Below are 25,303 nucleotides of genomic sequence, written 5' to 3'. Positions count from 1 at the left end.
GTACAAGGATTCCTTTTCTCCGCATCTTTACCAGCACTTCTTATCTCTTGTCTTTTTGATCACAGCCATTCTGATAGGTGTGAGGTAATCTCATTGTGAGTTTGATTTGCATTTCCCTGATTATTAGTGATGTTGAGCATGTTTTCATATACCTGTTGGTCATTTGTATGTCTTTCTTTGAGAAATGTCTGTTTAGGTCCTCAGCTCATTTTTTAATTGGGTTATTTGGGGTTTTCTGCTATTGAGTGTGTATATGACTTCCTGCTACATTTTGGATATTAACGCCTACTCAGATACATGGTTTGCAAATGTTTCTCCCATTGTGTAGGTTGCCTTTTCACTCAGTTGATTATTTCCTTTGCTGTGTAGAAGCTTTTTAGTTTCATGCAGTCCCACTTGTCTATTTTTCCTTTTGTTGCCTGTGCTTTTGGTGTCATGTCTAAAAAAATCATTGCCTAATGTTGAGAAGCTCTTTCCCTAAATTTCCTTCTAGTAGTTTTATGGTTTCAGGAGTTATGTTTAAGTCTTTAATCCATTTTGAGTTGATTTTTGTTTATGGTATGAAATTTTGTATATTGCATGAGGTAAGGGTCCAGTTTCATTGTTCTGCATTTGGATATCCAGTTTTTCCAACACCATTTATTGAACACTGTCCTTTCTCCATTATGTGTTTTTAGTGTCCTTGTCGAAGATCAGTTGGCTACAGGTACGTGGATTTATTTCTGGGCTCTCTGTTCTGTTCCATTGGTCGATATGTCTCATGTTGGTTTTGGTTTTGCTTTCGTTTTGTTTCTTGTCAGTACCATGCTGCTTTGGTTACTGTAGCTTTGAAATATATTTTGGAATCAGGAAGTATGATGTCTTCAGTTTTGTTCATCTTGCTCAGATTGCTTTGGCCATTCAGGGTCTTTCGTGATTCTATATAAATTTTAGGATTGTTTCTTCTATTTCTGTAGAGACTGGCATTGTGATTTTGATAGGGATTGCACTGAATCTGTAGATCACTTTGGGTAATACAGACGTTTAAACAATATTTAATTTTCCATCCATGAACAGAGAGGCCTTTACATTTATCTGTGTCTTTTAAATTTCTTTTATCAATGTTTTATAATATTCAGTGTACAGACCTTAACCACTCTGCTTAAATTTGTTCCTAAATATTTTATTCATTTTGTTGCTATTGTGATTATTTTCTTAATTTTCTTTTCAAATAGTTTGTTGTTTGTGTATAGAAATGTGGCTGGGTTTTGTATGCTGATTTTGTATCCTCAATTTTACTGAATTCATTTATTAGTTCTAACAGTTTTTTTGTTGTCTTTAAGGTTTTCTATATGTATGATTATGTTACCTTCAAATAGAGATAATCTTATTCCTTTGTGATTTGGATGCCTTTTATTTCTTTTTCTTTTCTCATTGCTCTGGCCAAGACTTCCAGTACTCTGTTGAAGAGAAGTAGTGAGAATAGGCACTCTTGCCTTATACTGGTTTGATTATGGTGATCACTGTGGGTTCTTTATAAATGGCCTTTATTGTGCTGAGATAAGTTTCTTATATACCTATTTGGTTGAGAGTTTTTATCATGAACGATGTTGAATTTTGTCAAATGCTTTTTCTACATCTGTTGAGATGAACATGTGGTTTTTTTTCTTTCATTCTATTAGTGTGGTGTATCACATTGATTTATTTGCATATGTTGGACCATCCTTTTAACCCAGGGATTAAATCTCACTTGGTAATGGTGTATGATCCTTTTAATATGCTCTCGAATTTTGTTTGCTAGAATTTTATTGAAGATTTTTGCATCTATGTTCATCATAGATACTGGCCTGTAGGTTTCTTTTCTTGTAGTGTCTTTTTCTGGTTTTGTTGTCAGAATGATGATGGTCTCATAAAATGAGTTTGGAAATGTTCCCTGTTCCGTGTTTTGGGAGAATTTAAGAAGGATTTGTATGAAATCTTCTTCAAATGTTTGGTAGAGTTCTTCCATGAAGCCATCTAGTCCTGGGCTTTTCTTTGTTGGGAGGTTTTAAATTATTGATTCAATATCCTCATTTGCTATTGGTATGTTCAGTTTTTCTAGTTCATCGATCTTCAGTTTTGGTAGGTTGTATGTTTCTAGGAATTTATCCATTTCTTTTAATGGGAGAATTTGTTGGCATATAATTGTTCATAATAGTCTCTTATGATCCTTTTTATTTCTGAGGCATCCATTGTAATGTCTCCTTTTCATTTCTAATTTTGTTTATTTGACTCTTCTGTCTTTTTCTTAGTCTAGCTAACAGTTTGTCAATTTTGCTTATTCTTCCAAAAAACCAACTCTTAATTTCGTTGGTTTTTTTCAGTTGTTTTTCTATTTGCTATTTGATTTATTTCCGTTCCAATCTCTATTATTTTCTTCCTTCTGCTGATTTTGGCCTAGTTCTTCTTTTTCTAGTTGTTTGAGATGTAAAGTTAAGTTGTTTATTTGAGGGGTTTTTTTTAATGTAGGTGTTTATCATTATGAAATCGCCTGTTAGTATTGCTTTTGGTGCATCCCATAAGTATTGATATGTTGTGTTATTGTTTTTGTTTTGTCTTGAGATACTTTTAAAATTCTCCTTTTTTTTTTAATATAACGAATGTTCAAGAGTATGTTGTTTAGTTTCCATGTATTTGTGAATTTTCCTGTTTTCTTACTGTTAATGATTTCTAATTTTATTCCACTGTGATCAGAAAAGATACTTGCAATGATTTTGATCTTCTCAAATTTAAGACTTTTTTGGTGACCTATCACATAAAAGTTGACTTTTCTGTGATACACCATATGATAGACATATGATCTATCCTGGAGAATGTTCCATGTGTGCCTGAGAAGAATGTGTATTCTTCTTCTATTGAGTGAAAAGTTCTGTATATGTCTGTTAGGTCCATTTAACCTATAATGATGTTCACATCAACTGTTTCTTTACTGATTTTCTGTCTGGATATTCTATCCATTATGGAAAGTGAGGTATTGGAGTCTCCTACTATCATTGTAGTTCTGTCAATTTCTCCCTTCAGATCTGTTGATGTTTGCTTTGTATATTTAAGTGCACTGATGTTGGGTACATATATACTTATTATATCTTCCCGTTGAATTGACTCTTTAGCATTATAGAATGACCTTCTTTGTCTCTAAAGACAGTTTTGACTTAAAGTCTATTTTATCTGATATAAGTTTAGCCACCCCTGCTTTCTTTTGGTTACTCTTTGGTATATCTGTTTCATCCTTTTACTTTCAGTCTACGTGTGTCCTTAAATCTACAGTGAGTCTCTTACAGATGTATCACTGGATTTAAAAAATATTTGTTTAGCCACTCTGTGCCTTTTTATTGGAGAGTTTAATCCATTTACATTTAAGTAATTATTGATAGGTGTGGAATTACTGTTGTCATTCTGTTGATTGTCTTCTGTTTTAGTTGTGTTGTACATCTCTTCCTCTCTTGTCTTCTTTTCTTATTTGATGTTTTTTATAGTGATTTTTAAAATTCTTCTCCTTTTATCTTTTGATGGTGTTTCATAAATCTTATGGCCTTTCTTCACCCTCTTTCATTCTTTTTTCTTTTCACTGGATATTTTAAAATGATCTGTCTTTGACTTCACTGGTTTATTTCTTTTGTTCCATTGAGTGTGCTGTTGAAGCTATTACATTTTTCATTTCATTCATTGTGTTCTTTAGCTCTAGAATTTTTTTGGTTCTTTCCTTATGACTTATATCTCTTTATTGAACTTCTCATTTTATTCATGTAATATTTTCCTGATTTTTTTGAGTTATCTATCTGTGTTGTCTTGTAGTTTGCTGAGCTTCTTTAAAACAGTTATTTTGAGTTCTTTTTCAGGTAGTTCATAGATCTCCAGTTCTTTGGGGACAGTTACTGGAAATTTGTAATATTCCTTTGATGGTGTCATGTTTCCTTGATTTTTTGTGTTCCTTTGTTGGTGTTTGTGCATTGAAGGAGCAGTGACCTCTTTCAGAGTTTTTGGACTAGCTCTGGTGGGTATAAACTTTGACCTACTGGTGGATGTGAGGATGCTGGCTGGGTGGCATATGTGGTGGTGCCAGGTGTAGTGCTGGGTCTAGCAACTCTGGCTTGGTTGGGGAGCAGTAATGCTCTGGTTCCAAGAAAGGGCACAGTGGCCTGGGCTCCAGGCAGCTCCATCAGCTCAGGTAGGTGTAGACATTAGCAAAGACTGTAAGTGTCCTTGAAGGTGAAAGCTGCTGGTGTCCATGGTAGTGATGAGGGCTGTTGAGGTCCTTGGTGGTGAAGGCTGCTGGTGTCTTTCTGCTCTCCTTTTCTCCCATTTGGGGGGAGTTGTTGCTGAGGACATTTCTTTTGGCGCCAAGCTGTGTGAACCTAGAGGATGGAATGACACAGGTGAAATGCTTCCTATACTTTTCTATTCAGACATCCTTGTTTTTTTTGTGCTCTACTGGGTTGCTGCAGCTTCTTAATTGTACTCCACAGCTCTTCCAGAACTATTTTCATTTGGAGGTACTTGTTAAATCATGTGGCGGGGGTGGGAAGGCTGGGACCTCCTGGTCTACCATCTTTCTGATGTCACTCCCATGAATTCTTTATATTTCTCTGAAATAAGCCCTTTGTGTTTGTGTTCTGGGCTTCAGATCATTTCTTCAGTTTGTCATTTGTATTTTGATTTTGTTTGTTTGGCTTTTTGTTTAACATTTGCTATAAATTATTTATTTTTCTTTTAAGGCTTTTGGAGTTTGTCATGGTTAGAAAGGCATTCACAACTACAAAGTTATAAAAAGGATTTGCCAATGTTTTCTTTTATTACATCTAAGTACTCAAATTTTACATTAGATCTTTGATCATTTGAAGTTTATCTTTGTAACACAGTATGAGATATGGATCTAAGTCTATATTTTTTCAGGTTGTTATTCAGTTGTCTTAACGCTATTTAGATTCTCCTCATTTGAGATATTAAGCAATTTTTATTTTGGATTTCATTTGTTACTTTGATGTAACAAAGTGAATAAAAATTAAGTACAACAAAATGTCAATGAGTTCCAAGAAGAATGTTTTTAATAAAAAGAAGGGCATGGATTCCATGCCTCAGATTGGATGAATTAGAGGCTGGAAGATATTAGTGATATAGTAAAGAATCCTTATATCTTGTTTCTTCAACAACAACAGCAACAAAGCGATAAGTGATTAGAAACTCCAGAGAAAACAGATTACCGTATAACTAAGGCATAAAGTAAATTAAAATTTGGGATGGTTTTGAGCAATTGATGGGTTAAAACAAGAGAAGATATTTAGGTCCTGACCCTAGTAAAATCATCCTTCCTGTAGCGCATTGGACCTATGCGAAGGAAATGTGGTATTAACACCCTGTTGGGCTTTGCATTAAACAATATCTATATTGATTGTAATAACATAAACATTGTTGACTTCCAGTTTTTAGAATTAACCTGTAAGCAAAGCATGGGAGACTTAATTATGGTTACAGAACAAAACTTAAATGCTACTAACCTTGTGGATGAAAAAGTAAAGGTGCAGTGAGATGAAGTTGATGGTGATATCCAGAAATATTCTTTAAAGTTGATGGAAAAGAAATAGAGGTTTAAGGCTACTATTTAAAGTTTATGTAGTTATACACTTCAGTGATTCTTATCATACCTCAGATATCCAGTTTAAAGTGACCCCAGTAGGTAAACATTTTTTTTTATTAGTTAAATTAAAAAGTTGTTCTTATAATTGAGTACACTGCAATTACCATTATAGCTATTATAAAAGACTCTAATGTGGTTTCTTACAGTATCTTGAACTAGGCATAACTTACCCCTTATTTCTGAATAAATCTTGAAAAAGTGTTACTTTTTTTCTACTAAAATGTTGTCAATAAAGAAATATGCCAATTTTGTTATAAGTGCTTTGTTATTTTAGCACTTTTTCTTAAATTGTTTCATTTGATACCACTCATGCATGTTTAATTATCTGGATAATGTAATGAGTATTTTCAAATCAAAAGAAATTTCTTCATATGACTGACCCTCTGTGCAAGAGCTGTAAGGATTTGTTTTGCCTTGTTCAGCCTGTGACATAGTACAGGTGATGTATATGTTACTTTATGGCTGGCTGAACATGACATATGAACAGTGTAGAACAATGAAGATACTTCTGGTGTTTCCCCTCCAAGTTAAAGAAAAAAAACTTCCTCTTTAATTATGGATCTGATATAAATCCATTAGGCAAAGAAAGTTCACAGCCTCTTAACCATCATGTAGCAACCTCCCTCCCTCCTTTACTTAGGTTGCTACTTTTTTCCGTTCATGAGGTTGTGCCTACCATGTGCAGGAATAAGAAATCAGATAATGCCTTTTCTTGAAAAGCTCATAGCCAAGCCACTCTACCTACTGAATTCTAAAATAAAACAAATAGACACAAAACCACAACACACCAAAAGCTGAATCATTTTTCCTTTAGTGGATTCTTTGAATGTGTTTAACTTCTATTTAAAATGGTACCTTGTTACTTGATTTTAAAGGGATTAGTTAGGGCTTCCCTGGTGGCGCAGTGGTTAAGAATCTGCCTGCCAGTGCAGGGGACACGGGTTTGTGCCCTGGTCTGGGAAGATCCCACATGCCGTGGAGCAACTAAGCCTGTGCGTCACAACTGCTGAGCTTGTGCTCTAGAGCCTGCGAGCCACAACTACTGAAGCTCGCACGCCTAGAGCCCGTGCTCTGCAACAAGAGAAGCCACCACAATGAGAAGCCCACACACCACAAGGAAGAGTAGCCCCCGCTCAGCACAACTAGAGAAAGCCCGCGTGCAGCAGCAAAGACCCAACGCAGCCAAAAATAATAAATAAATAAATTTTAATATATATATATATTAAAAAAAAATAATAAAGGGATTAGTTAGAGCAGGGCAACCTGCTTATATCTAAGTTACCTGACAAATTAAACTTTGTTTATGTAAACAGTATGCCTAAGGGCTAAATTTTGCTGAGTGGCCTGTAGATTTTAAATAAATTATTCCTGCCTATTAAAGACTTACTGTTACACATGATCCTGTGGTAAGACTCTTTATCTTCTTGAACCTCGATTTTCCTTTAGGTAAAATGAGGAAATTGAAATACATCAGCATTTCCCAAACAAGACCATTTTGTGAAGCAATAACGTATCATATTCTCTACTCTACTTCACTTAATTTTAAACTTACTGAATTTTTAAATTAAGACAGTAATTCCTCTCACAGAACTGAAGGCATACTTAATACATAATGTGTTATTTCTACTACTGAATCTTTATCTTATTAGGCCTTACCTAACCACAGTGATAAAAGGGAACTAAATTCCTGGAGCTTTGACTGTGCACATTTATCCGTAAGGAATTCTTAGATATTTGGAAATTTTGTAGTTTGGAGAATCATAAACTTACAGAGATGTTAGAAATACATTACAGAGAACTATTTTCCTGGATGATTTAAAAGTAATACTCCAGGGACTTCCTTGTGGTCCAGTGGCTAAGACTCTGTGCTCCCAGTGTAGGAGGCCCGGGTTTGATCCCTCGTCAGGGAACTAGATCCCACATGCCGCAACTAAGACTTCACATGCTGCAACTAAAAGATCCCACATGCTGCAGTGAAGATCCCGCATGCCACAACTAAGACCCGACGCAGCCAAATAAACAAATAAATAAATAGTTTTTAAAAAATAAAATAAAATAAAAGTAATATGCCAATCTGATGCCGTCACCCCAAATACTGTAATATCTCTCCTATAATCAAGGACATTCTCCTACAAAACCATAACACAACCATAAAATCAGGAAGTTAACACTGATATATAATTGTAAATTAATTCTCATGCCCCATTCAGGTTTCACCAATTGTCCTAGCAAAAGGATCCAGTTTAGAATCTTATGTTGCATTTAGTTGCCATGTCTCTTTGATCTCTTTCAGTCTGGAACAGTTCCCCAGTCTTGGTATGATTTTAATGCCTTTGAAACTCTTGAAGATCACAGACTAGTTATTTTGTAGAATGTCCCTCAATTTCTGTTTGGTTTTTTTTTTTTTAATTTTTATTTATTTATTTATGGCTGTGTTGGTTCTTCGTTTCTGTGCGAGGGCTTTCTCTAGTTGTGGCAAGCGGGGGCCACTCTTCATTGCGGTGCGTGGGCCTCTCACTATCGCGGCCTCTCTTGTTGCGGAGCCCAGGCTCCAGACGCGCAGGCTTAGTAATTGTGGCTCACGGGCCCAGTTGCTCCGCGGTATGTGGGATCGTCCCAGACCAGGGCTCGAACCCGTGTCCCCTGCATTGGCAGGCAGATTCTCACCCACTGCGCCACCAGGGAAGCCCTGGTTTTTTTTTTTAATTGAAGTATAGTTGATTTACATTGTTGTGCCAATCTCCCTCAGTTTCTGTTTGGATATTTCCTCATGAATAGAGATAGTTTATGCATTTTTGGCAAGAATATTACAGAAATAAGGCCTTATTCCTATAATTGAATTCTATCAGATAGCTGATGATTTCAGTTTGTCTTATTATTGGTGATGTTCACTTTGAACATTTGATTCAGGTGGTATCTGACAAGTTTCTCCACTGGAAAGTTACTCTTTTCCCCTTTCTAATCAGAGTATTTTATAGGCAGGTACTTTGAATAGAAATGTTCTGTTTCTCTCCAAACTTTTAATATATTCATTTATTTATATCAGTTTAGAATCGTAGTTTCTTATTTTATTCAATGGATAAAAATCTGTGACTATCATTATTTATTTTGATCCTCACATTATCATTAGTTTGGGCAGTAGGAGTCCATTCAGGCTGATTTTTTAGTCTTTTGGACATGACTTTATCATTCTTTCAGCATTTTCCTGCTCTCAGGTAAAAACAAAATGTTCCAGGATCACCTTGTAGTTTACGTAACCTTGCCCTGGAATACAGCATTTCTCCACATTGCCCTGGTTCCTTTTAGTGAAAAATGGAATGTAGACACCCAGATCTGGGCACTGTTACACTCACTACTATTGGGGTGTCATTGGTCTCAGACCTTCTTAGTAGACAGAGCTAGGGAATCTATGTATGTTTTTATATACACACAAATATATAAACACACATTTATGATTATGTTTGTTTCTCTATCAATCTATATATGTCAAAAACCATGAATTCACATTACTTCCATTTCCAATCCAAAACCATAAGGTTAATTTTAATTTATTTCCCTTCCATATTTATATATTTCTTTTCTGTTACAGTAAGAAATATGACTTTCTTTATTCTTAATATATTTACTTATTTGATAAATTACCCTGTATGTGACCAGGCCACCATTCTGCTACTCCTTCCTAACGTGGATGCCCTCTTCTCCCTGCTTCAACTCTGATACCTGGGTTGCCCTTTCTCAGCACTGCCTACTAAGCACCCTACTCAGCTTTTGACTGCCCATTCAGGCCTGATACCCTGTTCTGGAATGCTGCCACCACTACCCCTTCACCTCTTCCCCACCTAATGAACTTGGGACTGAATTGTTCAGGAAGGGGAGGGGTTAAATATTTTTAGCACAGTATTTAAAGGACTTTATTCCCAAGTAACATAAATCCAGTTAATTTAATGGGAAAATAGATTTGCTCTAAACAAATGTACTTTACAGTCAACTTTTCATACAATTTTCCAAAAAGTGAAGGATAGCTATAACTAGGAAAACATTTGTACTTTATCTTTCAAATTGCTTTCTGTTGTTAATACACTAATTAGTGTTAGTATAGTTTTGTTCCGGTATTAGAAAGCTGCCTATATCTGGTATTATAAACCAGTTTTATGTGATTTCAGAATGAATAATCATTATATAGAACATCTATAAAAAGATTTCATGTCAATCTAGTTATGTTACTTTCAAATTTGACTTATTTGACATAGGAATGCAGCTACATGGTAGTTTTTTAAGTTAGAAAGTGCTCTAGAGGTGTTGATAAAATAGAGCTGTGAATCATGGTTCAGAAAGAATAAAATGCAGAGACATTAATGTTTGAAGAACAGTGACCTGAAAGAATTTGGTAAATTTGCTCTATGTTTATCAGTTTTATCTTTGGCTAATGGTAGCTGTATTAGTGAAGGTTCACCAGCAAAACAGAACCTGTTATAGAGAGAGAAAGAAAGAAAGAGGTTGATTGATTTATTATGAGGAATTGGCTCACACAATCACACAATTATGGAGACAGAGAAGTGCCATGATCTGTTGTCTGCAAGCTGGAGATTCTGGAAAGCTGGAGGTATAATTCCAGTCTGAGTCCCAAGACCAGTCTTTTTTTTTTCCCCTTATTTTTCTAGATGACCTCTACCTTTTTACTTTGCTTTTGTCTGTATGCCTTAAAAATACTCTGATCTCATCCAGTCTCGTTTCTTTAAAATGGGGTCTACATGCACAGGGCTTCCAAATGTATATCTCTAGCCCCAACTCCAGCCTGGATCGACTATTGGATGTCTAAAAGACATCTCAGACTTGACGTGTCCAAAACTAAGTTCCTAAAATCTCGCCCTGAAAGCTAACTAACTTATTTGTCTTTTCTGTTTTTGTTAATTACAACTCCCTTCTTCCTGTTGCAGATTTTTTTCAGCTTTTCCCTCAGAGTATATCCAGAATCTGACCACTTCTCACTACGTCTACTACTAACCCCTAGTCCTCTTTCATCATCCTCTTTCATCTCAATTGCAGTAGTTTATTAAGTGTTCTTCCTGCTTCCACTTCTGTTCTCCTTCAGTTTTAATATAAAACGGTCAGAGTGATCCTTTCAAGGAGTAAGTCAGGCTCTGTTACATTTGTACTTGGGACTCTTCAGTGGCTTCCTGTCTCATTCAGAGTAAATCATTATCATGCACCACAAGACCTACAGTGATTTGGCCCTACCTCCTCTCCTACTCTTCTGTGAACTCATCTTTTGCTGTTCTTCCCCTTGCTTACTAAATCTTCCAGCCACATTGGCTTCTTTGCTGTTCTTTGAACACACAAGACATTTTCCCACCTTAGGGGCTTTGCACTTGCTGGAATACTCTTCCTTACTTTCTGTTGAGTCTTTACTCAGAAGTTGCCCTCTCAGAAAGGACTTTCCTGGCCATCCTATGTAATCCCCTTCCCTGATTTATTATTTTTCCTTAGCACTTATCAATATCTAATAGAACTATATATTTTAACTTATTTATATTGCTAATTATCTACATTCCCCAGAATTTAAGCTGGACAGGATTTTTTGGTCCAATACTATACCCCCAATGTCTACATTAGTGCTTTACTTACAGTAAGCATTCAATATTTGTTGAAGAAATGAATCACACATAACTCATTCCACCAAAATGAAATAAAATTATTAGTTTGTTCAAGGCAGCATGCTAAAAATTTATTTCACAGGAAATGTGAAGTAATTTTAAGAACTTTTGCTTAAATTTTAGCAAATATTAGGTGAGTTTAAGTAAATAAGCACTCATACATGGCTAGTTGGTGTTTAACTTGGTCCACCATTCTGGAGGACTGTGTGTGTAATAACAATTGTTAAGTCTATAAAAATGAACAAATCTTAGGAGTCCTGCTTCTTGGAATTTATTCTGCTAAAATGAATAACTACAGAGTTTTCTTGGTACAGCATGTTTATTTCAGAATTCTTTCATAGAACTGAAAACTCGGTAAATGTACAAAAATGAGAGTGATTTGATAAACTATGGTATAAAGTTAAACAGTGGAATACTGTGTAGCCATTAAAAACTTGCATTGTAGATTAATTTGTAATATAAAAGTGTTTGCTATATATTAAGTAAAAATAGGTTACAAAATAGTACATGTATTTTTATTCTACCCCCTACTGACTCTCTTTTAAAGTATAAATACATAGAAAAATATCTGGAAGTACCATGGAATTATTGATTGTTATTTCTGGGTTGTGAGATGGTTTGTTTAAGACAATGTTTTTCCCTTATGCTTATCTATTTTATCAAAATTTTTTCAACGAAGAGCTAATATTAAGTAGCATACTCTCCTAGGGTTTTCTTGCTGTCCTTCTTGCTTTATTTTTCTTCATAGTAGTTGTCACTCTCTAACTTCTGTACTTTTTACTTATATTTTATTGTCTGTCTACCACCACCCCCACTAGACAGAAAGCTTATTATGGGCAGGGACTTTGTTTTGTTCACTGTTGTATCCCAGGATCCTAGGAAAATGGCTGGCATATAGTAGGTGCTCCATAAATATGTGTTGAATAAATAAATAAATGTATTGTTCTTGTTATAGGGAATAAAGTTATGGTAAGTAACATTTTGAAAAAGTGTCACTGGAAAAAAGTGCATGTAAGATACACGTCACATTATATAACATACAATTTTAATATCAGAAGGAATTTAGAACAAATAACTAAAAAGTTTTCATGAGATTTTTTTCCCCTTATTTTTTTCAAGGTTTCTAAATATTCTTTACAGAAGAAAGTGAGTGAAATGGTAAGGAAATTTCAAAATATACACCCACCCCAGATTAGTACATAATGTGCCCAGTATTTTTGTCAATATTAATGTGACATTTATTGTAAAAAAAAGTTGAAACTGGATATTAATATCCCCTTTAAAGGACTGAATTACAATTTCAGATATAGCTTAAATGAATTTATTTCACAAATTTATTTCCAGATAGTATTTACATGTTATAAAATAAATTTAACACAGTTCCCAAATTATTGGTAGAGGTCTTATATGAAAATTGAACAACAAAGAAGTGAAAACAACAGAATTCTGAAACCCCTTACTTTAATGATATCTGTTCTAGGTATTTGTGTAAACACGTAGTTATTACTTTTAGCCTGAAAAATTGAAATAATACGAAGTAGCATTTGAATACTACACTTGGGATATGGTACTCATCCTTTATCATTCAACAAGTGTTAATTTGTTGTGCATTCCTCTTCTGTAGTATATTAAAATTAATATTTACATTTTTACAGCATAACATTTTATGAAATATTTACTTTGATATTCTATCTTTCTATCCCTGTTTGATTCAGAAGACTTTTTTTCTCTGTATTTTTGACTGAGCAAAATTCTCCCATATCCACTTATATCTTCAGAGGGCTTATTGGGTAGGTTTATGCTATTTCGTTCTTCCTTCTTTGGAGCAGACTGTAAGGCAAGTAAAAATAATTTTTGAGTAAGGTTTATGTATTATATCTATGAGAAGTAAGAAATGAGAGATCATTCCTTATGATGTTAAATACAAAAATATAGAGTTAAGTATTTTGGTTCTTGAAATGTTTTGGTGTGTTAGAAAATAAAAGAGCCATAGAAAGATTGCTAAGCTTGATTGAATAAAAGATGTGAAAATTCTGTCACTGTTCAACTGGAAAGACTACAGATAATATTGTCAGACTATTTTAAACTATGATTTTAATTAAGGAGCTGAAAAACTAGATTCTGGTTTAGCTTTAAGTACCATGACATTTGTACTGAAAGTCATCTTCAACGCTACAGTGGTTTTACACAAAATATAGTGAAATTGAATAATGTACCCTCTGACCTGGGAGATAAGGCTACAAGTTAAAGATCAAAGGCAACATAAAATGTGTTTTATTTTATTCCACTTTAAAATTTCATCAAACAGATACTTATAATCTTAAAAAAACATGGAAACATGCAATACACTTTTGATAGTTTTTGGTCACTTTTGAGCATTTTGTTAATGTGAATTTAAGACTCTTAAGAACCTACTAAAATTTGAATTATAGTTATATTTTTTCTGACAGTTCAAAGCATTAAATAAATCACTTTGCATTAAAATAATTTTATATATTGATAAATACACAATATTTCATGCCAATTTTGGCAGAATATTATGTATATTTTAGATGATGGATTTAAAAGTTAAAAATAAACCTTTTTTTAAACATTCTTACGTTATTCTTTTTACATTATTCTTATATAATTCAGGTGACCTTTTCTTTATTCAAAGTACTAAACAGTATTCAGTAATCCAGTTAATTTTATTCAAATCAGCACATTATCCTTTTATATTGATATTATTTGACTATGTGCAAGACATGAAACAAGATGCTCACTTGTGCCAAGGCAGGACTTTGGGGAGCAATTGATAAGTGTCCCAAAAGAAATAATTTTAAAAATAGTATTAAGACACTTATAAAGAAGTTCATGATTTCCTATAGGCAAGCTCTTAACTACTAGTAAATTTCTGTCTTGTGGGAATTCAATAAGGTGATTTTCATGTAGAGGTGGTATGTCTCTAGATACATTAACACAATTATGAATGGAAAGATTCATCTATCTCTAAAAGTACCCAAATCTTCTCTTGAACAAATGATCACATTGATCATTACCAATAAAATGAATGCAACTAAATATGATAAAAATAAACTATAGAACATCAAATTAATTGATTTGGTCATTGATGAAAATCTTTCCTGCTGTGTTCCCATAATTACTGTATAGGTGACTATGTTGTGTAACTGAGTTGCCAATAGAGCTTAACGAACAAAATAAAAATTTATCCAACCATCTCTTAGTTATAGTTTATATCTTTTTTGTATATCACTTTCCTCTAAAGAAAAGACTTATAAGAAGGATTTATTTAGTCTTTATTAAATTAAAACAATTTTTCTGTATTGAAGGTTTTGATGAGATTTGGAATTACCACATATTTTCTTTCAGAGTAGAATGTTTTTAGACTAAAGACTTGTCTGGAAGTAATCTTCATGATTATAATAATTATATACATCTGTACACATAAAATATGTAACTTTAGTTTTTTTAAGTAGTATATACCTAATGTTGTGACTAAAAAGGTGAAAGTATCAATATCCTAAGAAAGATGCCATGGGTTTTTAAAAAGTGAGTTTTATAACCCATTGATTTATTCTGGGTTTATATTGAAGAAATTAAAAGGTAAGTTGCAAAAATAGAAATGAGGAATATATGAAGTTTGTTTTTGGGTTTTGAATCTTTTCCTCTACAATTTACTTATAACAAACTAATTGTTTTAAGGGAAATTAATTTTATCTCCAAAAGTTTTCAAATCAGTCTCTATAAGGAAATAAGAAATGAGGGAAATGAGCAGCTATGGCTTTTATTAGTAAGTATAGTCCTAAAAAGTTGGATGTAAATGTTATTTTTAAATTATTCCTATTTTAAATGCCTTAAGAGGCTTTTACGTAAACTTTTAGACCACACACACACACACACACACACACACACTTGTAATTATGCATGTGCTGTCTTTCTCTAATCTTGATTTTCAAAGATTAAAATTGTTTAAAATGAGGTACATATGTATTTGGAAAGCAGGCAATCCTGATATTATTTTCTTGTTGACAGTCTTTGCATTTAGTAGTAAAAGTGTATGAAAGAGAAAATAACTTGACCCAATTCAGAGAGGTAAAAAGAACAAAAACACTACATACTTAGCCATTTCTTAGTCATTGCAATAAAATAATCTTTATTATGCTATAGTATGTAATGTTAAAGTTATAATAACACCATCAATTTAGTTGTATTATTCTTTATAATGTTCTTAGCTTTCTCAGGCAGGTGTTACCAATCTGCTTTTTGTTGTTGCTTCCCAAAGAATGTAAACTATTTGCTGACAGTCATGCAGTTAGTGGCAAGCTGCCCTCTTCATCTCATTATCAAAACTAAATCAGGGCAGCCAAGTAGGTTCATATGTGAACAGTTGCATATAGGCCTGTATGAGCTAATGAGCTATAGGTGCCCATTGTGATTTAAACATCTTTATAGCATTTATCATGGCCATTGAATAGACTAATGTATTTGAAAATCAGAATTGTATCATGCAAACAAATGAAACTGCATTTTAATTCAACTTTGGTTTCAAGCAAAGGGTGTTGGGATAGAGTATGTTACAAACTAATCTAATGTGTACAGAGCTCTATGTATGTAGAGAATACATATGAACTCAGTTTGATCTTTGCTGCATTTTTACTTACCGGGATTAGTTAACCTTTGCAGGCATTGACAGTATTAATGTGTATTAATATGTAGTGGATGGTATTCTCATAAAGGCTATCTAAAAATTGATTTGACTTGAAAAATTGAAAGAATTCCTTGAATTGAAAAAAATGCCTTTAGACCAATTTTTAGTGAAATTGTATTGGGTTTCTACACATCTCCTGAAAGGAGTATAATTCTCTAGAGAATTAAGTGGTATTTTAGAGGAACAGAATATGGGTCATTATTGTTCATTGTTTAGTTATTGATAATAGTGACTACCCAGGTAAGCATAAGATCTCAGGGGTAAGTGCACTTGTCAACTTGTTTGAATTTATAACTACTGCATGCTTAATTCAAATGACTAAGTAGTGAATTTGAAAAGCCCATAGAAGTGCATGAGAAAAATTTAGCTCATCTTTCATAACCATTGCCAGTGTACTTATCACTTTGTTTAAAATTGTTTAAAAAAATCTTTGAAAAAGTTAAGATTTTCACCAGATTTGCCAAGTTAATATAGTTAGGTACAACTTAAATTATGTGTGTTCCTTATTAATATTTGAGAGGGCTAGTCTTAGTCCAAATAAAACTTCATTAGGCTATTGAAGGCACTTTTATCATTTAAGGAATAGTAATAACAAAACATTATATTGTACTTGCTATGTGACAGGCTCTGTTCTTAGTGCTCTGTAGGCATTAATTTGTCTTATCTTCACAACAACCCTATGAGGGAGATGCTGTTATAATCTCTATTTTAAAGACAGGGTAGATAATTTTCCCGAGGTCACACAGCAACTAAATTACAGAGGCAAGATTTAAACACAGGCAGAATAGCTTTTGACCACTCTACTATACTGCCTGTACTTTGGTGTTAAGCAGTACAAAATGGCTCTGGTTAACTTATGCAAAAGGAAATTTAGTGGAGACACTTGCAATCAATCAGAGAGTCAAGAATGGTTTTGAAAATGAACAGGGACTAGGTTAATTCCAGGGTTTGAGAAGCAGGATGTAGGAACCCAGGACAGAGGAGGTCTCATATCAGTCTGGATAGGATCACCACTGAACTTCTTTAGCTTTATAATCTCTTTTGCTCAAGATTCAAATCCCAAGAATGTAGAAATCAATTGGTTTATTTGGAGTAATATGCCCTATACTTGACTAGGGGAGAATAGGACCCCTGAATTTGGTCTACTAGATTGTAATGAAGAAGTATTTCAAGGAAATACTTGAAACTGTGTTGCTTTTGGGTAAGAGAAATAGACCCTGTCCAGGCAAATCTAACAAATTGCCACTGTCAGAACTCTATGAGACAACAGTTCATTCAGAAAGTAATTACTGAGTGCCTATTGATGGGCCTACACTGTTCTTTGTTTATCATCTCTCAGTAGAAACTGAAGTGTGTGGCAGAAATGAATGAAAGTTGTGAAATCAATCAATGATTCTGCTAATGCCAAAATAAAAACTTTCGAAGGGTGTTATTGATCCTGTTAACATAATATTTCTTTTAAAAATTTTAAGTCATTTTTCTAAGTATGGTAAAACAAGCTCCTTTAGCTGAAAGCAGTGAAGGCCCATATTATATATAGGGTCCAATTTTTACCAACTGTGTCTCCTAGCTTAAGTAAACTTTCTGCTATACTATATTGTCTCCCTATCACTGATATTGTTCTCATTGTTCCAGTTTTTAATGCAGTGAGAAGGTGCTATATTCGTTAATATTAATCTCAGAAAATTTATCTGAGTTTTGATAATGTACATTATGATTATGCCAGCATTTAGAGAAAAAAATTATTTCCTAAATTATCAGGAGTATTGCTTTAATAATATTCCCCTCACTTTGCTTAGTGCTGTACTGGACTAATTAACTTTTCGGTAAATAAAGCAACCAATTGATTTTGAAAAAGAAATTATAAACAAGGAAAATATAACCTTAAGTGACTATTTTGTTACAGGAAAAAAAAAATGCTTTAATTTTACCTAGATTTAGAACCTAACTAATATTTCCTCCCTAAGGTGTACTCAGAGAGTACTTTTTCATGACATACTTACGTTAATAACAACAGTTATTAAAAACAATAAATTGTTATGTATGTTTAATAAATATGTGTGTGTATATATATGTATGTATGTGTTATATATATATATATAACATTTAAAATAACTCTTCAAAATAGGAACAAAAAGTCCAGTTACATTTTCTGGCTAAAGAAGATCATCAGAAGCAACTGAATGAAATTGAGAAATACTATGGTACAATAACAGGTCAATTTGGATTGGTAAAAGAGAATCATGAAAAGTTAGAACAAAATGGTAGGTGCTATCTTATTTAAACTTAACATATTTAAGAGGAAATGTTTGCTGTGACAAAGTGAGAGAGTGGCATGGACATATATACACTACCAAACGTAAAATAGATAGCTAGTGGGAAGCAACCGCATAGCACAGGAAGATCAGCTCGGTGCTTTATGACCACCTAGAGGGGTGGGATGGGGGGTGGGATAGGGAGGGTGGGAGGGAGGGACATGCAAGAGGGAAGAGATATGGGAACATATGTATATGTATAACTGATTCACTTTGTTATAAAGCAGAAACTAACACACCATTGTAAAGCAATTATACTCCAATAAAAAAAAAAAAGAGGAAATGTTTAAATGGACTTATTTATAATGAATAAATTGAACTTATCTGATACTGGTAATAGTAAATGGCAGTTTAATTAATATTATTAAATTCAGTAATAATTATATATATTGCATTGAGGCTATTTTCCTTGTCCATGTTACTAATATTTCCTTAAAATGTACAATGAATATAATGTTTTCCTAAGTGTCTTTCATGTTACAGTACAGGAAGCAATACAGTTAAACAAAAGACTTTCAGCTTTAAATAAAAAACAAGAATCTGAAATATGCAGTTTAAAGAAGGTATGATTGATATGGTTTATTGTATTATATAAAACTAATTAGTTCTATGAAATAATACCAGAAAAGTTGGGTGGGTTTTTTTTGTATAAAGATAAATGAAATGTTTTAAATACAGATTTATAAACTTTGAGTTATGATTTCAATAAATGCAATGAATGAATTTGTTCTAACCCATTCAAAATATTGTTTCTTTGACTTGTGACCAGTGGCATGCATTTTTATGGTGATATGAATAACCAATAAGCATTCAGTATATGTTAATCTCATTAGCATCATTCATTCATTCAACTTTTGAGTGGCTCTGTGTGCCAGGTACTATATGGCACTTAGGGTGCAGGTATGAAGAAAATGAAACATGTTCCTGCTTTTTTGAGTTATAGTCCAATGGAGGAGTTACATATAAAACCGTCACACAGATCAAATAATTTAAAACTGTTATAAGTGATATGAAGAAAAAGTAGAGGATGTGATGACATTATCATAGGTGATTTCATTACATTGGGGGTAAAGTGGTGGGGAGGGAAGAGGATGATGTTTCAGGCAAGGGAACAGCAAAAGCCTTGAGACAGGAAAGAGTTTAGTGTATTTGAGGGACAAGAAAAAGTCTGGTATGGCTGGAGCATTTTGAGTGAAGGAGTGCATTGGATATTTATTGGTAGCTTACTGAGCATCAACATCCCCTTTCTTCTTCCTAAACTTATCCAGATTTTTGTTTTGATGCCTCCAGCTTTAGAGAGGAGCCCTAAATTGGCGGAAGGCCATAAACATATTTCATTACTGTAGCCACAGTCTTTGGCTCAGGAGTGGATAAATGACCTTACCCAGTGGTTATAAACCAGGAAGAATGTAACTCCTACTGGGGCTGGCAGTCATCCTACAATCATGAGAAGCTACAAAGGAGGAACTTGAAATGTGGATGCCAAATGGCTGTGATGTAAAGAAACCTGTTCTTTGATGACATTTTTGAGTTCCTGAATGGACCAACCCTGCGCTTGCCCTACCTCTAGACTTTTCAGTTATGTGAGCCAGTAAATCCCCATTATTATTTAAGCCAGTTTCCTTAGGGCCAGTTTAATTTTCCATTATTTGCAACTAAAAATATCCCCACTGATAACAGGGGAGAACGGTATGAGAGCAAGGTGAAGTAGGCAAAGCCTTGTTCTTTCTACAGAGAATGACTTACTTCCTTTTCCTAATCTTTTCAAAGCCCCAACTGAAATAATACCACTTTGGACCACCTCCTTATCCCTGAGACAATTAAGTACCTGTCTTTACTGACACTGAATAAATGCTTTGAAACAACGTTTACTGAGTGTCACTTAAATATCTTTGATTTTCTAAAGTTTGAATATGATATGCCTGGGTTTCATTTTTTTAGTCACTTTTTCTTCTTGATGTTCTCTGAGCTTCTTGGATTGTGGTTTGGTGTCTGACATTAATTTGGGGAAAGTCTCAGTCATCAGTGCTTCAAATATTGCTTCTTTTTCTTTCTTTCTTCTCCTTCTGGTACTCCCATCATGTATATGTTACAATTTACGTATGTTACATTAGCTGACCCGCAGGTGATGGATAGTCTCTTACGCTTTTTTCAGTCTTTACTCTTTGTTTTCAGTTTTGGAATTTCTATTGTCATATTCTCAAGCTCAGAGATTATTTACTCAGCCTTGTCCAGTCTACTACTGAGACCATCAAAGTCATTCTTCGTTTCTGTTGCAGTGTTTTTGATCTGAAGCATTTCATTTTTATTCTTTTTTAGAATTTCCATCTCTCCATTTACATTATCCATCTGTTCTCCCATGTTTTGTCTGTTTTTTTCCATTAAAGCTTTTACCATATTAATCATAGTTTTAAAAAATTTCCGGTCTGATAGTTTTAATATTCCTTCCATATCTGACTCTGGTTCTGAGGCTTGTTCAGTCTCTTCAAACTGTGTCTTTTGCCTTTTAGTATGCCTTGTAATTTATTTGTTGGAAGGCAGACATGATATACTGGGTGAAAGAAACTGCAGTCAATAGGCGTATAGTAATGTAGTGGTAAGGTAGGGGGATGGGTGTCCGATGATTAGACGAGCCTGTTGCCCCTGGACTGTGAATTTCACCAGTGCTTCTCAGTCCCTGCCCACCCACCCCATGCAGCACAAAGATGGTTGGAGGGGGCTAGAGTTGGGTATTACCCTTCCCTCAGGTAGTTTAAACTCAGGTCAAATAGTTTCTCCGGAGGGCAGGACTTGTTGATAAGAAAAAAATGAGTTGGTGTATTTCAAAAGTTGGTGTATTACTTTTTCTCTCCTTTTCCTCCTGCTTTTAGCAGGAGGGAATTTTCTCTGATATTCACTGTGAGAGGACCTGGAGGTAAAATTTCACAAAAGTTTGACCCCCATGACTGTGTCCCGCTGAATTTTTTAACTCTGAATTGTCCACTCTGAGCCTCTGGGAATTAGTCAATTACAGTTCAGTTTTTCCTACACTGGCATTGGTTCCTGTGGAGGTTTCTGTTTCTGATTCTCTGTATTTACCTGTCCATCTCTCCAATTTTTGAGGCAGCAATTTGCCTTATGACCTCATTTGTCTAGCAGATGTAAGAAGAGTTGTTGATTTTCAGTTTGTTCAGCTTTTTACTTGTGGCAGGATCAAGTGGAAACTTCTAACTAAGCTCATTACATGCTGGACCAGAAACCAGAAGACCCTCTGTTTTTATATTTAACTATAATTTTACAAAAATAAAAAATTTATTAAGACAACTTATTATTTACAGAGACACAGGCTTAAGTTTTGAAGAGGAGTGTTTGTGCTACCAGATGAATGACATATACTTTAATATATAATTCAAGAAATCAGGAAGTTTTACTACTTTATCTTTTAGTACCATTTCAAGGAAAGCAGGACCACGTGGGCTAAAGATTGACGTGACTTCTAAATGCTAAGCCAGAGTTCAAAGACCATTAATATTTGTAACTCTGTTATATCTAGGTCTTGTTCTTGTAACTGCCAATGAATTGGTTTCATATTCCTTGGACTCTCTCCTTGTACCTGAGGGATCAGAAAGTAAGAGCATAGGGGTAGCCCAGTACAGAATATTAGAATGGTAATAAGTGTATGACCCTAGCCCTTAAAAGTCTTCTGTCTATCTAGCAAACTACCTAAGAGGACAGTTTTTTTAAAAATATTTATTTATTTATTTATTTGGCTGCATCGGGTCTTAGTCGCAGTGTGCGGGATCTTTGTTGTGGCATGTGGGATCTTTCATTGTGACGTGTGGGCTCTTTGTTGCAACGCACGGGCTTCTCTCTAATTGGCGTGCAGGCTCTCTAGTTGTGGTGCGCGGGCTCTAGAGCGCACGGGCTTAGTTGCCCCCTGGCATGTGGGATCTTAGTTCCCTGACCAGGGATCGAACCTGCGTCCCCTGCATTGGAAGGTGGATTCTTAACCAGTGGACCACCAGGGAAGTCCCAAGAGGACAATTTATATGTAAAGAATATTTCTTTTCAGTCACATTTAAGAATATTAAAGATGGCTCTTACAATATAAGGAGAAAAAGCTGTAATTTGAAAATTTTGTCTGTCATTGCAAATCAGAATTGTTAAATGGACCATTCATTTTTATCAATATAAACTTTGAAAGCAAATATAAATAAATGATACTGACTGAGTAGTTGTGAATCAGCACATTTTCAGTGATATCTCTTTGGTTTATTTTTTGTTTAATATTGTTATCAATGTCTTAAGTGGTTAGATCATTAATTTGATGATTATATTAAAATAGTCATATGTGCCTTTATTCAGTTAGTTTTTGCATTATTATGAAAATATTATACCTCATAAATTTCTCTATTAAATTATGTATTTTTTTCATTAAATAAGGACAAATGTTGCATTGTAACGTAATAGACTATTGTATTTCTAATGTATAGTTTAAGACTGACCTGTAGTTGGAGATGGGGCTCATGTAAATCCATGGAGCGTTTCCCTTGCTGGATTTTTGTGAAAGGATTAAAGAAATGTCTCTGTACACAAGTGGAATAGTGTTGCTCATGAGCACACTTGTCCCCTTTTCACAGGTCTTGCAGCCTTGGCCAGGGCTGCCTAAATGTACTGAGGTGTCATGTGATGGTGGCCTCTGTCTCTATAGAAAGCATTAAGTCAGTAATCATGCTGCTAAATAGTTCTTGGAAGAGAGACTGTAGAGAAGGGTAAGGTGAGAGAATGTTATTACCTTTGAGAGTTCCAAGTTCGAGAAGCCGAAAGGGTAAGAATTTACAAATATATTTTAACAGATAGTTTTTAATGTTTCAGACATTCTAGGTACAATAATTTTGTAGTTTTTAGTGTAGCCTAAATTTTTAACTTTAAGAAAAGTGTTTTCTGTTTTGATTTTCTTTTTCAGAGGCTAATCAAGCCTAGTAACATTGTTTTCCATTACTCATTTAACACTTTTAATCATTAACTTTTCCAAAGATAACTTTTATTTTTCTTTTATGCTGTTCTATGATTATGTCCAGGACAGTTAAGTTACTGGTTTGTGATAAGATGGAATTCTTTTTTTTTTTCTCTTTTTCCTTTTGTGGAGCAAAGTTAAACAGACCAAACTTACTCGTTAGATAAAACTAAGTATTACGGTTCTGAATGCTGGGTTCACCATTATGGCAATCATGAAGAATTCCTGATACTATCTGTGAGCAGCATTCATAACCTCTGCTATTTGTCTGAGTAAACGTCAGAGGACTCAAGGAGATAGTGATATTTAACAGACTACCTCATACCAGAAGAGGAGGGGTAAAGGAGAAAAGGGCTTGATATTTATGACTCTAGGAACTATAAGTTGTAATTTAATGAGATCAAAGCATGTGCTGCATGCTTATTTGCTGCACTAACAGCTTTGAATAAAATGGTTAGAAAACAGACAATGTACTAAAAGTTCAGGATATTTAAAAGCTATAAGAGCTATAAAATCAAAAACATTTTCAGTCGAAAATCATTTTGTGAAGGTCTCTGCTTTTAACTTAATATGCTCTTAAGATTACATAATATATAAGAGAAAAAGAAAGACATAAGAAATGATTAGTTTTTACTTTTGTCAGCCACATACTGGGTTTTTGCCCTTTGCCACTCCCTTCCCACTTCCCTGTTGTTTCATAACAGTTACTGTAATAGGAATTGATGTATTTTAGAGTATCTTCTATAAAACTTAGCTGATTACAACAGCTCCATGCTTTCAGTTGTGGAAAAATGTATTGACAGAAAGACATAAGACATTTGTTGCACTTTGTAACCTAGACAGAAGAAAAACTTTTAGAAAACCAATCCTTTTTTTAATTCAGAGAATTGTAAGCTACTTTAAGTTTTAGCCATACACCTCAGTTTAATTATATTTTTATCAATAGGACATTGTATCTTAGGAGTGAATCTAGAACAGATTACTATTTTAAAACAAGCCATCTAACTAATTTCTAAGTTGTTTACTTTATACAGGTGTATCTTGCTCCAGGAAAACCCAATATAAAAAAATTTAAAATTCAGAAAAATTGTTGCAAGTTTTCTTTTAAAAATTACCAGTTTAGTGCACAAAAAAGCAGCTTGAAAGCAAGGTTTTAGAACACCATGTGCAAAGCAAAGAAAGATGTACATTATTTTAAACCTAATATCATTGGTGTCTTTTAAAAAAATCAGTTTAGCATAAAAGATTTTTTATTACTCAGGTGGTGTTTGACTAAATAACAAGTAACAACATAAATATTAGTCAAACATCCTGAAAATCTGAGTTGAGATTAAAACTTTGAGGTACTCCAACCGATATTTTTCCTTTGAACTAATCTCCTAAATTTTTAAAAACTTAAATTAATTGCTGAAATGACTGTCTTTATTCTTGTATCCTTCAGTGTGCATAGTCAATTTAACTATCATCCTGTTTTTGAATGTTTATCCAGGGTGGATATAATAAGATCAATAAATTCTTTTATTCAGAAAGTTTGTTGAGTCAATGACCATATGGCTTATGAACTAGAATATTTTATTATATTGTCTTATGTCTGTAATTGTTGTTTTCTAGAATATTCTTGGATCTGAATTTGTAATGCAGAATTAACCCATTTTAATCTCACAAGTTTAGGGCTGTTGATTAAGACAAGTCAAGGTTCTAGCCCCAAAATATGCTGTTCTTTTAAAGTTAGCATAATGTTAGTGACTCACCACCTACTAAGCTTTATTTTTTTATTATCGGTAAGAAAACTGTAGTGGTCTGTTCACATTTAAATGAGGACCATCTATTTGTAACATGGTGGTCTACAGGGTTGTGGTTGTTACCTTGATCAGAGGAAGCCATCTGGTTCAGTCAGTGATTAAACCCCCAGCACTGTACTTTCCTATATGCTATACAATATATTTAGCACTATAACGCCTACCACTTTCTATACAA

The 25,303-nt window shown here is 34.0% G+C and overlaps 1 protein-coding gene across 1 annotated transcript in view; it reads left to right on the top strand.

The window, feature by feature from the left end:
• Positions 1-25,303, top strand: part of CCDC73 (coiled-coil domain containing 73) — a 114,287-nt gene that overhangs the window by 40,080 nt on the left and 48,904 nt on the right. The window contains exons 6-8 of the mRNA XM_068554197.1: positions 12,427-12,465; positions 18,144-18,279; positions 18,814-18,893. Of these exons, the coding sequence (XP_068410298.1) occupies positions 12,427-12,465; positions 18,144-18,279; positions 18,814-18,893 (255 nt within the window). The remainder of the gene's footprint in view (positions 1-12,426; positions 12,466-18,143; positions 18,280-18,813; positions 18,894-25,303) is intronic.

Source organism: Eschrichtius robustus, chromosome 11 (assembly GCF_028021215.1).
Source record: "Eschrichtius robustus isolate mEscRob2 chromosome 11, mEscRob2.pri, whole genome shotgun sequence".
NCBI classification, from domain to species: domain Eukaryota; kingdom Metazoa; phylum Chordata; class Mammalia; order Artiodactyla; family Eschrichtiidae; genus Eschrichtius; species Eschrichtius robustus.
This window is presented reverse-complemented; position numbering and strand designations above follow the sequence as displayed.